The 15352-nt window shown below is 42.6% G+C and overlaps 3 protein-coding genes across 4 annotated transcripts in view; 2 read left to right on the forward strand and 1 right to left on the reverse strand.

Moving 5' to 3' along the window:
• Positions 1-15250, forward strand: part of sh3bp5a (SH3-domain binding protein 5a (BTK-associated)) — a 22470-nt gene extending 7220 nt beyond the window's left edge. Inside the window, exons 4-9 of the mRNA XM_030347163.1 lie at positions 10514-10678; positions 11467-11597; positions 12055-12097; positions 12299-12524; positions 12737-13156; positions 13618-15250. Coding sequence (XP_030203023.1) covers positions 10514-10678; positions 11467-11597; positions 12055-12097; positions 12299-12524; positions 12737-13156; positions 13618-13790 — 1158 coding nt within the window. The 3' untranslated portion in view covers positions 13791-15250. The remainder of the gene's footprint in view (positions 1-10513; positions 10679-11466; positions 11598-12054; positions 12098-12298; positions 12525-12736; positions 13157-13617) is intronic.
• LOC115535737 (uncharacterized) lies at positions 688-2967 on the forward strand. The gene is made up of 2 exons (XM_030347164.1): positions 688-1273; positions 1884-2967. The coding sequence occupies exon 2, from the start codon at positions 1949-1951 to the stop codon at positions 2942-2944; it is 996 nt and encodes a 331-aa protein (XP_030203024.1). The 5' UTR covers positions 688-1273; positions 1884-1948; the 3' UTR covers positions 2945-2967.
• Positions 2949-5362, reverse strand: LOC115535735 (uncharacterized). Of its 2 annotated transcripts, none has more exons than XM_030347161.1 (4): positions 5088-5362; positions 4731-4830; positions 4312-4457; positions 2949-4074 (listed from the first exon to the last, which is right to left on the reverse strand). In XM_030347161.1, the coding sequence occupies exons 1-4, from the start codon at positions 5278-5280 to the stop codon at positions 3065-3067; spliced, it is 1449 nt and encodes a 482-aa protein (XP_030203021.1). In that variant the 5' UTR covers positions 5281-5362; the 3' UTR covers positions 2949-3064. The 2 variants fall into 2 exon arrangements, with proteins under 2 accessions (XP_030203021.1, XP_030203022.1); XM_030347162.1 differs by having other exon boundaries at positions 4731-4827; positions 5088-5319.
• Positions 15251-15352: the final 102 nt, after the last annotated feature.

Genomic DNA, 15352 nt, shown 5'->3' on the forward strand with positions numbered 1-15352 from the left:
TGTGTCTGTGTCTGTGTCTGTGTCTGTGTGTGTGTGTGTGTGTGTGTGTGTGTGTGTGTTAGGGCTGTAACGATACACAAATTCACGATTCGGTTTGTATCACGATTTTTGACCCACGGTTTGATACATCCCACGATTCTTTTAAATTTAAAAAGCATTTTATTTAAACAACGCTTAAATACCAATTATCTTAATGTAACATTTAATAACAAATAATTTGGAACACTGAACAGATTTGAACCGAAAGAATACTATTAAAGTATAGCTAAATTAATAAAGAAATAACCAAAGATTGCAGTTGGAGGATGCTTTTTGCTGGTAGGCATAATAGGGCCCCTTTAACTGTTTGGTTGGTTTATTCAAATATCCTTATTAGCGCTTCTTATTAGGCTATGTAGCTTAAATAATGACATAATCAGGCCGTATAGAATGCAACATGTTTAATAGCCTAACTTTCAATAGATGAGGAAAAACATGAACGTCGCAATAACGAGGCAGTGTTATTAGTGTTACGAGTAGCATATGTGTGTGCGCGAGAATGGCAGTGTGCGTATGCGTGTGTGAGTGACGTCAGCGAGTGAGTGGACGAGCGAGGAGAGCGAGCGGTAGCGCGTGTGTCTAGTGAAGAAGCGAACGAGTCCGGTAGAATAAAGTACCCATCCTGTCTATAGACCAATTTTTTATTTGTAAACATTCGGATGCGCGCGCAGGGTGGTGGCAGAAAACAGCGAAAGGGTAGTTATTTATAACGGCAAAAGGACCACTCGGATAATAATACAAGTAGCCTAGATAGATTTTTAAAAGATTATAGTTAATAATGATTAGATCTGATTAGCAAAATGTTTTCGACATATTTCAATAGCCTGTCACCCAGTGATAAACACTGTTATTTAGCCAAATTGACGTTAGTGGGCAGTGGGATACGTCTTCCAGATCCGTTTGCAATAGCACCTTGTCAATGGTTAAATGATGAAACGAAATGGCCTAGCATCCAGTGGCCAGAGATTTATAATTACCTAATCGAAACTCCAAGTGTATATACCCGGGAGAAGCTAAAAGCGTACAAGTCTCTGGATGCTTACAATTTTGTTCTGTGTGGTCATGTCCAAGACATACTATGGCATGATTACAATGTTCAAAACTTCGTTGTGATGAAGACGGAGGTTCTGCCTAGCCAAAGACAGGGAAAGAAGACAGAATTGTACAAGGCCTGGGTTATCGTCAACAAGACCAACAACTGTATTCTTACTGCGAACTGCACCTGTATGGCTGGGTATGTAAACCAACATAAGTTTACTATTGTAAATGTTCATTATTTACCCAATTGTCAGTGTCAGCAATTGAATCTGTAACTGTAACACTGTAGCCTAGCTGTAACACTGTAACAAAATGTAACTGCTTATTTGCTGGAAATCATAGCTAAAACCGTTGTTAGCCTGCCCTTACGTATATGTAAAGCCTAACGTACAAAAAATGTTTTGTTCAGGTTAGGGTCATGCTGCAGCCATGCAGCTGCACTAATGTTCAAAGTTGAGGTGTGGGTCAGGATGGGAAAGACGGAGAGGTGTTGTACTTCAGGGACAAATATGTGGATCCACACATCCAAGAGAGAGGTGAAACCAGCCAGACTAAGCGAGATCTGCTTCAGAAAGGCTAAAAGGACAGACACCCAACTGAAGCCAGTCAGAGTAAAGCGTAGACAGAATAATGTAAACGGTAGGCACAATCTGAATGTAGGCAAGATCAGGTCATGTACATATAGCAATAAGGTATTCATTATATTTTATAATTAATGTAAATACATACGTTATAATCAGGGTCATGTAACTATTAATGGCAGATGTATGAAAATAAGTTATCTAATATTTATTTTGTGTATTCAGAACTGACAGATGAAGACATTGCGGAATTGAAACTACTGGCACCTAACGCAGCTGTACTCACTACCATGGAACTCAGTGACACAGATTCCGCAACAGAATCTGACACAGAGGCCGGGGACCTCCCAGAGCCACTAGTCGCTCTGTATGATGCCAATCTGAGATGCCTCTGCAAAAATCAACTACAAGAGAGGAGTGAAGAGACTTTTGAAAAACTGAGGATGGGGTTAACTAATGAGCAGTGTGTAAACCTTGAGCTTACAACTAAAAATCAGGCACAGTCTCAGGCCTGGCACACACACAGAAATGGAAGGATAACAAGCACAACCCTACATCGTGTATACACTGTAGTAACCGAAACAGCTAAACTAAACCTTGTAAAACAGGTAATGCACTACAATAAACAAGACTTGTCCCATGTGCCAGCAGTACTTTGGGGAAGAGATATGGAGGACACAGCCAGAAGACAATACACAGAAATAATGAAAGCACAACATTCCAACTTTGAAGTGGAGCTTTGCGGTCTTGTTGTGCGGCCAGACAAACCACATCTTGGGGCATCGCCGGATGGAATAGCAAACTGTACCTGCTGTGGGAAAGCAACCCTAGAGATTAAGTGTCCATACAAATACCGTGATGGTCTTACAGGGAGTAGCGAGGACACACAGTTCTGCTTAGACAAAGCACTACAATTAAAGAAGAATCATGAATACTACCATCAAGTTCAGCTACACATGTTTGTATGCAACACCCAGTACTGCGACTTTGTGGTTTGGACAAAGCAAGTTGTTGCTATCAACCGCATCACCAGAGATGAAGAAATGCTACAAGCAGTCCTGCCTAAAGCTGAAAAGTTCTTCAAACAGAGTATTTTGCCTGAGCTGTTAACACGCAGCATGGATCCACTGATGCAGTCACCTACAGTCTGCTCACACTGTCAAAGGCCAGACTTTGGAATGATGATTGACTGTGCAAAGTGCAAGAACCATTTCCACTACACATGTGCTAGAGTAAGAAGAAAGGTTGTGGATTGGTGTTGTGAACAGTGCAAAAATGATGAATGAAATGTTCTTCGAAGCAAATGATTTAATACAGTACTAATATTTTACATTTTAACACTTGAATGTGCAATTAATTGTGTTGATGACAATAAACAGTTACTTACAGAATAAATCTAAATTAAGCTATCTTGGGACTATACATTTACAAAGGTTTGTTAGTGCTCCACAAACAATCACTATATCGTCTAACAGGTCAACCTGTGTGAGTGGAATAATAGTTGTCAGAATTTTAAAATTTTTCCATCTACCTATTATTCGTTCAATGTGTATTCTCACATTAGACAAACGCCTTGATATGTCCACTTCTTGAGCAGAGAGCTGCTTTTTACCTTTGGTAAAGTGAGGGATCCTAAGTGTGGCACCACGTGTGGCAAGCTCATCTCTGATGGTAAAACCCCGATCTGCTAGTATCTCATCATTATGCTCTAGAAGGTCATAAAATCCAGACTCGGCTGTAATTTGTTTGTCTGAAACTCGCCCACCCCAACCTGCCGACAGAAAAGAAATGGCTCCTGAAGGTGACATGCCAATCAAATATTTAATAGTGTTGTGGCTTTTATAATTCGAGTACGTCTGGGCTCTGGAGGTTAAATTTGTGGGTCTATTGATAAAAATTTCTGTACAGTCAATAATGCACCTGCAATGTTTATATTTAGGTTTAAAACATTTTGGCATATTCTTTAATACTGCATGCTTGCTTGGCCACTTTATGAGAGGCTTTAAAGTCGCAGACATAACAGGGAGCCAACTTCTCAAAATGTTTGAAATGTCACTTTCTGTGACATTAAATCTGAAAGCAATATCCTTGTTGCAGAGCCCTAGTCTAAGTTTCATTAGGACGATCAATAGATGATCCTTCAGGTTCATAGAGCCACGCACAACCTCTACACTGTCTTTAAGTTTGTGACTCAACCACTCAAATAAGACACTGGTCAGCCCTGTGAAAAACAGAACCTGCACTGCTTTACTCTTGATAGAGCTAAAGGAAAATTGTGTATTCATGAGTGTTGCCTTTAGTTCCTCATTCTCAGTTTTCAGTTTGTCGATCTCCAAACGCAGGTTGACACACTCTGTAGAAAGTTGGCTGTACTTGTGTTTCAGATCATCATGGAGAACCTTTGGGACTGTGGCTTCTGAAATAGATATTAGATAGTAATAGACTTAAGACTTAATAAAATAAGCACTGTCACTTGTTTAAGTTGAGCTTTTCTCAATTTTTTTAAGGATGTTTTCAAACAGCATGTGCTAAACAGAATAATGATCAATGTCATTAACAACACAGTTATGCTGTATTAAACAATATATAAACAAAACCTGTTTCATCCTAATAATGACTGCCCTACATTAGTTAAGGTATTATAAGCTCTTACCAGTGCATTGATCAGCACCAGGCTCCATTCTGCAGTCATCTGAGGACAGGCAAGCTCCAGAAGCCTCATCACTAGCTTCTTTGGACCGCTGTACATCATCTGGTGGTCTGTGGATGGTTTCTTCCCTTTTTCTTTTCCTCTTAAATCTGATACACAGAGATGAGGTCAAACAGTCAGTCCAAAACAGTTTAGTTGCTTGGTAGATCATAGGAGGTTATCAGGTACCAAAACCAAGTCAAGTGTAAATTACATAGCATAGCTTAACAGGGCTTCACAAGACAATGTAGACATTACAAAAATCTGGTCTGACAAATTATCTAAAAACTATCTGACCTTACTTGCCATACATTCTCTGCATTTTGATGCATGCAATGTGATTCCAGTTAGCAACTAAATAAGGCTAAAGTGACAATATTTACCTCTCAAGTTTTGTATCTCCTTTGTCTATTTCACACTGGGTTGCGAAGGAAAAGACAGAAGGTACAAAGTCGGGACTATTGAAGTCCATGGAGACCTCTCCTGTCCAAAAAACAATATTCTAGTTATTGACAGTACGATAGTGTAACAGGTAAATTTAGCCTGAGTTTGCCAAGCTTACGAGACTAGCTAGTCGTCAAGACAACGTAACACAATTTAAGGTAAGTTAGCTAAAACGACTAAAACTACATTATTCTGTGTTCTAGCGTTAGATAAGCGTACAACTTTACCATTATTTTGTTGTTGTAAGCCAAACCGAGTGATGTGTCTGATTGAGTGAAGTTCTTAGGTTAACTTACCTGATATGAAGTGTGAACTGCAAAGTCTGGCATTTTTAATAAGGTCTTTGTTCCAATCGGATCTTCTGATAGCTTGTAACCAACGACGTCTGCGGTTTGCATTAAACGAGTTGTTATCTGCTGGTATTCTGTAAAACTTCAGGTCACTGTTTACAGAATTACGATTCTGGCATCCCACGGCACAACACGACATTTTTCTGTTTGTCTTTTGCCACCGTCATGCGCGATTGAACCTGTGTGACGTCGTTCTGACGTAAGGTGAAAATTGGTCTATAATCGGTGGCCGCTTCATTCCGACCTATAAGCAGACAAACTGCCAGTCAAATCACACAAAACAATAGAGACAGGATCACACAGGCAATTTTTTTCGCGCTTGGCCCACTCTGGATAAATGTCGTTCATATCGCATATGAGGACTTCGACGGCTGTGGAGAAATGCAATCCTCCGTAGCCACGGAGAGCTGTGATCACAGAGAGGGCATCTCGTCACATATTTACGGCATCGATAGGAGGGGGCGCTGTCAGACCGAAGAGTTAGAAAGGACCTGTGTGAAGTTGGCCCCCCGTCTCATTCAAAATATTAAAATAACACTGCTGTTTGTTTGTGCTAGGTTTGTGCTGGTTTGTGCCGTAAAAATTATCGTTTGTGCTGGTAAGGATTTTGAGTAATTCAAAATTGCATTTTCTGGCATGTGACGTCACCCAGCCCCCCGTTCACGCCCAAATCTCATCAAAATAGTCCCAATCGTTAGTGCTACGTTTGTGCTGGTTTGTGCCGTCAAAAGAAATTGTTTTGCTATTATGGTTTCTTAGTTTTTCCCGTTTGATTTTTCACACATGACGTCACTCAGCCCCCCGTCCTCCTTCAAATCGCGTCAAAATGGTCTCTATCGTTAGTGCTACGTTTGTGCTGGTTTGTGCAGTCAAAATAAATATTTGTGCAACTATAGTTTAAAAGGTATTCCAGTTTGATTTTTCTCACGTGACGTCACTCAGCCCCCCCTCCATCTTCAAATCGCGTCAAAATTGTCTCTATGTTTAGTGCTACGTTAGTGCTGGTTTGTGCTGTTAAAATAAATGTTTTTGATACTTTACTTTTTAAGTAATTAATACAACTTTATTTTCCCTTCTTGTTATGTAAACAGTCCACTTTTTATGCAACCATCACCCCTAGAACGCTCAAATCGTGTCAAAATGGTCTCTATCGTTACTGTCCGTCCACACCAGAAGCGAATTGAGCGACCAAATCGCCGGAAGTCATTCACTTTCTATGGGCAAGAGCGACCAAAGCGACCAAAGCGACCAACGCTACCAGCGGCCAAAGTTGAGCGACCAGAGCGTCAAAAAGAAGTTGAAATCTTTTTAACTTTATGCAAATGACTATTATTCGCTTCAGCGGCCAAACACTGACAGCCAATCGGAATGTAGACGCTCTTCGCTTGCGTGGATCCCAGGGAACATCGGCAGGCACTTTGGTTCCTACCTACCTTTATTCACTCACTGAACAAAATGTCGGCTGAAGTATTAATCGCGGCTGTAACTGGGCACCCGGTGTTGTACGAACCCACCCCTTTTCAGTTCAGAGATCGAAACGCCGTAGTGGTTTGGATATCAAGTGATGATAAGCGGGAGTATTTATAGGCTACATCTAGAACGTTCGTATTTAAGCGGGAATAATTTTAATTTGCTCTCCATGCCACCAATCTAACCAACCAATCGCGTGTAGCATGCTTTAAACAAAACCAAAAAAGTTTTTGAAATCGTCACATAAACAAACTAATCGACAAGACGAGGGATAAATGACAAGGGATATATCTAGTCTAGATAGATAGAAAGCCTAGTCAAGCCTTTATTAATACCAAACGACACAAATCGTCGGGAATCCATTTAGGTGGTTCGGCCCACACAGGACAGTAGCCTACAAGACCACACAGAACAAGTCTGACTGGACATACACACAATACATCACATTAAAACTAGACACGCGTTGATAGATAGATAGACAGAAAAGCCTAGATAGATCGATATGTTCCATTATTTGCCTTGCGGAGCCAACCAGTCCTGTGCGCGTATGCAAATTAGCCATGTGCGCGAATGTCTATTTGTTTTGAATGCGACGAATGAGTGCAGATCATGATTTGCAGATCCAGATCAGTGAAACATATTTTAACTACTACAGCACGCAGGGTTTTTTGTTCTCGGTTGTAATTAGCCTACATTTTAGGATTTTTTTTGTATTGGGGGGAATCACTGTCCTACTTGTTGTCGAAGCACTTTATCGAGCAAGCAAAACCGTCTCGGCAATATGGCCAAGGTGTATGGGAGAGTTCACTATTTGATATGGCTGTCTGTAGGGCCTACTAAACGCATACGGCTCCTTTAAATGCGTCTGCATAATTGAATTGTACGTCATGAGCGACTTGAGCGACCAAAGCGAACAGAAAAATTCGCAGCGAAACTTTGTGAGCGGGTCCTGGTGTGGACGTACAGTTAGTGCTACGTTTGTGCTGGTTTGTGCAGTCAAAATAAATGTTTGTGCCACTACAGTTTAAAAGATATTCCAGTTTGATTTTTCTCACGTGATGTAACTCAGCCCCCCTGTGCATCTTCAAATCGCGTCAAAATGGTCTATATGTTTAGTGCTACGTTAGTGCTGGTTTGTGCTGTTGAAAGAAATGTTTTTGATACTTTACTTTTTAAGTAATTAATACAACTTAATTTTGCCCTCTTGTTATGCAACACAGCCCACCGTCAACCTAGCGGCAAAATGGTCTCTATCGTTTGTGCCAGGTTTGTGCTGTCTTGTATTGTTACTCGATCGTTGCGTTCTCGTCATTTCAGGTTGTGTTCATTGTATTTCTCCGTGCTACGTATGTTCATTGTTTACTCGTGTTTCTGACCTCGGACTGAACCTGTGTGCCCTATTTGGATTACCTTTGCTTACCTGTGTACCGTATCCTGCCAGTAAACGTTTGTTCTTTATTCAACTACTGAGTTCTGAGTCGTGCATTTAAGTTCTGCACATCACCTTCAATTCTTAACAACTATAGTTTTTAAGTTAATGTTAAAGCTTTATTATGCCCACGTTTGACCTCACCAGCCCACAGTCCACTTTGAAATCTCAAAATAGGCTCTATCGTTTGTGCCGTCAAAATAATTGATTGTTCCCCAATCATCACATTTGTATGACCTGTTTATATGAGGTGTTTGCTTGTTTTTTGTGCGTTATTTTCAAATACATTTGAGTTTGGTTCACTTCAGTCTGGTTTTGATTTAGATGTAATATTCTTTATTAGCCACTTGTCACGGTATCTGCTGTAAGTAGCAGGGTCATGAGATGATACACAAACAAATAGATGCACAGAATGTGCACTCAGCCAGAGCAGCAGGCAACCATACCACTGTAGGCCTACCACTTGACCGGCAAAGCAGAAGAAACTGCCTATATCTATTTTTACCACTTTTCACTCGCCACAGGAAGTTTTTTTTTTTTTTTTGTATAGGTAAGACCTTGCGAGACAGTGTTTGAACAATTAAAATACAACCTCATGACATCGACGCATCAATTCTTAATAGGACTATTCCAATCAAGGCTTTACCAAATACAAATTTAAGTCACTTAAAAACTATAGTTGTTAAGAATTGAAGGTGATGTGCAGAACTTAAATGCACGACTCAGAACTCAGTAGGCCTAGTTGAATAAAGAACAAACGTTTACTGGCAGGATACGGTACACAGGTAAGCAAAGGTAATCCAAATAGGGCACACAGGTTCAGTCCGAGGTCAGAAACACGAGTAAACAATGAACATACGTAGCACGGAGAAATACAATGAACACAACCTGAAATGACGAGAACGCAACGATCGAGTAACAATACAAGACAGCACAAACCTGGCACAAACGATAGAGACCATTTTGCCGCTAGGTTGACGGTGGGCTGTGTTGCATAACAAGAGGGCAAAATTAAGTTGTATTAATTACTTAAAAAGTAAAGTATCAAAAACATTTCTTTCAACAGCACAAACCAGCACTAACGTAGCACTAAACATATAGACCATTTTGACGCGATTTGAAGATGCACAGGGGGGCTGAGTTACATCACGTGAGAAAAATCAAACTGGAATATCTTTTAAACTGTAGTGGCACAAACATTTCTTTTGACTGCACAAACCAGCACAAACGTAGCACTAACGATAGAGACCATTTTGACACGATTTGAGCGTTCTAGGGGTGATAGTTGCATAACAAGTGGACTGTTTACATAACAAGAAGGGAAAATAAAGTTGTATTAATTACTTAAAAAGTAAAGTATCAAAAACATTTATTTTAACAGCACAAACCAGCACTAACGTAGCACTAAACATAGAGACAATTTTGACGCGATTTGAAGATGGAGGGGGGGCTGAGTGACGTCACGTGAGAAAAATCTAACTGGAATACCTTTTAAACTATAGTTGCACAAATATTTATTTTGACTGCACAAACCAGCACAAACGTAGCACTAACGATAGAGACCATTTTGACGCGATTTGAAGGAGGACGGGGGGCTGAGTGACGTCATGTGTGAAAAATCAAACGGGAAAAACTAAGAAACCATAATAGCAAAACAATTTATTTTGACGGCACAAACCAGCACAAACGTAGCACTAACGATTGGGACTATTTTGATGAGATTTGGGCGTGAACGGGGGGCTGGGTGACGTCACATGCCAGAAAATGCAATTTTGAATTACTCAAAATCCTTACCAGCACAAACGATAATTTTTACGGCACAAACCAGCACAAACCTAGCACAAACGAACAGCAGTGTTATTTTAATATTTTGAATGAGACGGGGGGCCAACTTCACACAGGTTTAGAAAGGGCATATCGCGCCTCTGCCTTCTCACACCGCGAGACAGGTTCGTGGCTTTGAGTATCGCGATTTTCGGATTTTCCTGTTGATTCAAGTCTAGAGGAGGCTTACTTAACAAAGCTGGTCAAATATCACCCTCTTGTACAACAAATATCTGGCCTTGGCTATAAATGTCAATATCTTGTACTTATCTTTAGCAGCCTGGGCCACATGCATAAGATTGTCATTAGGGGTCTCAGGATAGTTGGCTTTACAAAAGCAAGGGCAAAGCAACTTGCCAAATACTGCTCAATATCCCTCATTATTGGAAGTCGCCACATTTGGAGGAGGTGTTGTGTATATCCATAATCTGCTGTTTGATCTGTCATCAGACCCACATTGCTGGATCAAGCCTGAGCAATGTTTTGTATCTGTAACATTTATGTCCTTATGTACATTTATTATGAATTGCGGACATAAATAAATAAGTGTTTTTCTGTGTGTGTGTGTGTGTGTGTGTGTGTGTGTGTGTGTGTGTGTGTGTGTGTGTGTGTGTGTGTGTGTGTGTGTGTGTGTGTGTGTCCCTCGCAGGCCCAGCTGGAGGCCCAGAAAGCCACGCAGGAGTTCCATCGGGCCGTGGAGATCCTTCGTGCGGCCAAGGAGACCATCGCCCTGGCCGAGGAGCGCCTGCTGGAGGAGGACAGCCGGCAGTTCGACTCGGCCTGGCAGGAGATGCTCAACCACGCCACCCAGCGGGTGGGCAGCCTGACACCTAGGGGCTACGTGGGGGAAATATATAGACGACTAGAGGGTGCTAGGTGATATTCTAGCAGGCATGTATGGGTGTACAGTATGTGTGTACAGTATGTTGGGTCCCCATGCAGTAGCGCGTGTGTTAAGAGGCTAGCGTGCTAATAGGCTATGTAGGAAACATGTTGGACATATTCAAGTTCAATACTATATTGCCATGTCAACAGAGATTTTGGAATTTATCTTGGTGCCAATCAGGTTAAAAAAAGGCAATACACACACAGGAACATACAGTATATAAAAGACTATCACATTGACAATCATTCAAACCAGTAAAAAGCTGTAAAGATCTTGTGCTATTGCAACTTCCCATAAAGTGTCTTGTCCAGTCTATACAGTGTATTTGAATAGGGTGCTCCTAGATATATACAATTTATGCATATTCATAAATTGTATATATTCATACAATTAGGAATTAGGAGCTTGATGCCATTCCTGAAGCAGAAAGTTACCTAGGGTTTGCCCGCATGAGAGAGGGGAGGACGTTGTACATTGCTTCTCAATTGCAGATCCAATTGAGTTTGAGAAACTCTTTTTGAGTCAGAAGATGACAGCAGTGCCAGTGGGGCAATGGCAGTAGACGTTAGCAGAGTTATCTATTCTTGGCGCAGTCTGGGACGGATTGTACCCAATAAGTAAGCCAACCGGAGATGGCTGCCCGGATGGGAAAGCTGGTATTTGACACAGTATAACCAAACAAAGACTCAATTAAAGTTGTGACCTGCTTTTTGCAGGTGATGGAGGCGGAGCTAGCGAGAACACGCAGTGAAGCGGAACACAAGAAGACGGCGGCCAACTACAACTCCTGCATCGGTCACATGAAACAGCTGGAAAAGAAACTCAAACGCAACATCAACAAATCTAGGTCTGTGTGCTGATTTGTGTGTGTGTGTGTGTGTTTGTGTGTATCAGAATCAGAATCAGAAATACTTTATTGATCCCCGGGGGGGAAATTGTTGTATGCATACATGCATGCATGTGCATTTGAGCGTTCACGCTTTTCTATGCAAGGGTGGGCACTTCGATAGAGGGATAAAGAAAGTGAGAGGCCTGGAGAGGGAAGCAAGCTGCATACGACTTGATGTCATCTAATACACTCCAGATGTTTTCATCTGTTGGCTGCACTCAGCGGAACAACTGTTCTGGACTGTGCGGGACAATGCTGTACCAGGGAGTGTACTGTGTGTCAGAGCCATGGAATGTGGCTGTTCGTGGAGCAGCGGTAGAGAGGTTGCTTCACAGTTGCTATGGAAGCTGGCACCGTTTCAGTTGACTCCCTCGCTCTCTCACTCACGGCTTTCCTTTGGTTTCTCCCCCTGCAGGCCGTACTTTGAACTCAAAGCAAAATATTACATACAGCTCGAGGTACGTGTATCTTACCCTAAGACCCAAGACCGCTTTTTACATGATTCTTGATGTTTGTATACATATTTTTGTCGTGTTTTGCCAACAAAGAGTGTAGACAAGCGCACTCATTCTTAGCATGGCGTAACCAGAACGAATTGCTCTATTTATTGTTAAACTATACGTGTTCAGAAGCTCACAAGCTCATTTTCTCCCGTGCAGCAACTGAAGCGGTGCGTGGACGAGCGGCAGACAAAGCTGGCCTCGGCCAAGGCGGAGTACCGCACGGCGCTCAGTAACCTGGAGGCCATCTCAGAGGAGATCCACGCCCAGCGACGCACGGCGCTCTCCACGGCGACCCGGGAGCGAGGCGTGGGCTCAGACGGCGACGGCGAGGGCGACCACGAGGACATCGCCAACTTCAAGATGGAGTCCGACGGCTTGTCCAGTGAGTAGACGTGTGCAGCCCGGAGTAGACGGATAAAATGGTGGGGACATCGTCCCTTCTGTATTTTGTCCCGTTACCGTTTTATGAGTACAGCTGTGTCTGTGTGCACCTGCATGTTTAATGTGTTGACATTGTGCCCATGTGTGTGTGTGTGTGTGTGTGTGTGTGTGTCTGTGTGTGTGTTGGTGTGCCCGTGCATGTGCACGTTCCAGTGTTGTCCGTGTGTATGGACGGCGAGGGAGGTCAAAGCGCCAGCTCAGAGGAAGAGACAGACCCCAGCGCCTCCTCCTATTCGTCCCTAGACACAACCTCCGTCGCCTCCTCCTCATCGCCTGCCTCCTCCTCCTCAACGTCCTCCCCCTCCACACATCCTCCCCCCTCTGCCCGTCCAGACCCTTCAAACGCCTTGACCGTGCCCTGCCCATACCCCTCCTCTTCGTCCCTCTTCGTCCTGTCGACCGCACCCTGCCCGCTCTCCGGCGCCTGTCCCAGCTCCCTGGAGCTGCGCTGCACCGGGGAGGCTCATGGCCCAGACTCGCTGTGTGACTCTGGGCATGTGTCTCCTGTGCTGGGCCCCCGCAGCCAGTGCAGTGGAGCCTCCTCCCCCGACTGCGATTGTGACCAGGAGAGAGGTGCGTTTATGTGTATGTATGTGTGTGTTTGGAAGTGGGGGGCAATCCACTGGAAGTCCTGCAATTCTAATAAGAATATTGAATAATAGAATAATAAAAAATATAAATACCAACCAAACATAAATATCTTCATATTTTCCTATTATTGGGTGCAGTGGTTATAACGCTAAGTAAGGTATAAAAGGAAAGTGAAAAAACTGATCATTACGCTCTTATTATATTATTATAAATAATATAGTTGATATTTATAGCTATACAGATGTCTAAGTCCTTGTGCTTTGTGTGTTTTACAGGCGACAGAGCCGAGGGATTATGAATAATATAATTGACGTCTCTAGCTATACACATGTATACGTCTGCTGTGTGTGTTTTGTAGGCGACAGAGCAGAGGGATTATAAATAATAGAATTGATATCTATATCTTCATGTGTATAAGTCCTCGTGCTGTGTGTGTCCTACAGGCGACAGAGCAGAGGGAGCGGAGGCAGCCCTGGAAGCAGGTCTGAAGAAGCTAACGTTGACCGCGGCGCACGCAGACGCCCGCCAGGACGACAACCCCAGTAACCCGGACAACCCAGAGGAACTCCTCCCTACCCCAGCGACTCCCACCGTTCATGTCCTTGACAGCCTCTAAAACAAAGCAAAACAAACCCCAAGCTCAATGTGAACCCCTTATTCTCTGAGCCCCGAGCGAAGCTATAAACTGTACGAGGCGTTGAGACGAAAAAGTAAACGCACTGCGGTGCTCTCGAGCACAAGGAGCGGTTGTTTTAAGCAGCGCACGGATGGCTTGAACACACTTTCAAATTCAATGAGCTATGTTTAAACAGACTCAAGGCCACCAGCAGCAAAAACAACACGTTGGTTTATTGGGAGGATTCAGTGCAGCTATATTAACCTGACTGGGCTTCTTTGTTTTGAATCCTATCGTTTAGCCTCTAACTGACTTTCCTCAAAGTCTTTGTGCCACGTGTCCTTTTCCACGGTGCCTTTCTCATTCTATCTACATCTCCTTTGCTTTGTGGTGGGGGCCACGGCCCCTACGACAACAACAACCTCAAATTAAAGACGTCAAAGATAAGCTTTCTAAGAATGAGCTCTTCAGCGGTTTAGCCATCCCCCACCGCCACGACGGAAAATGTCAAAACACATGACAAGTATGTTTCTGAGGCGCTGTTGCCGTCTCGCTTAAGTCGATTAGACAAGCGAACAAGCAAGGGGAACTGTGTTTGGGTGCACTAAGACTCAGCGGCCCTCAAAGGATACTCTAGGAAAAAAGAGACTTCACGCAGTAGTGAACTATTGAGTCGCATTCTGTTTTACGGTTTGATGCACAAATGGTTTTCCAAGGGGATTGGAGGAATGTTGTGAATCAATGTACTCAGCAGCTGACAACATCTGTTTTGCCAAGATGTGACAGTGAGATTATGTGTGAATAACATTCACAAAACAATTGAGCCTTTAATTTTGTTTGATTTGTGAGAGTGTTGTGTATGTGTTGTGTGTGTGTGTGTGTGTGTGTGTGTGTGTGTGTGTGTGTGTGTGTGTGTGTGTGTGTGTGTGGCTGTGTGTGTGTGTACGTGTGTACGTGTGTTTTTGTGTGCCTATGTTTCGGTTTAAAACGACAAACACTAAAATACTCACATGTAGTCCTTAAATTCTATATTTATATTCCAGTATTGTGTATATAGAACTGTATACTTTATAGCTGTATACAAACAGTGATTTGTTGGTTAACTCATGCTACTAGAAATAATAAACTTGTGTTTGTTTAATCGATCCTGTTTTTCCTCCGGTCAAGTTCCACAAACTGTTAGATGACCTTTGTAATCCGTTTCTTAAAAGGTCATGACATTGCATTATCACTTTAAGAACCCCCAGAATGAAGGGCATTGGTGTACATGTCTGTTGACTCATTATAAGGGGGTGTGATCCAGAGCAGTGTCATGTCACACATTTACATCTCAGATTCCCCTGGGCCCAATTGGTTGGAACAGAGCGATCCGTCATGGTTGCACATATTTGGTGCGGGACAGAGTGTGGTTCATCATAAACAAGGACTATAACAAATAAAATACTGTCTGGAGAAAATGACTCATGCTTGCAGATTAATGCAGGAAAAGGATCTCAAAGCATGTTTGCAAAACAACGACATCTTACTAGTTTGAACCAGTTTTTCATTGATGGTTGCAAACT

Source organism: Gadus morhua, chromosome 22, assembly GCF_902167405.1.
Source record: "Gadus morhua chromosome 22, gadMor3.0, whole genome shotgun sequence".
Taxonomy (NCBI): domain Eukaryota; kingdom Metazoa; phylum Chordata; class Actinopteri; order Gadiformes; family Gadidae; genus Gadus; species Gadus morhua.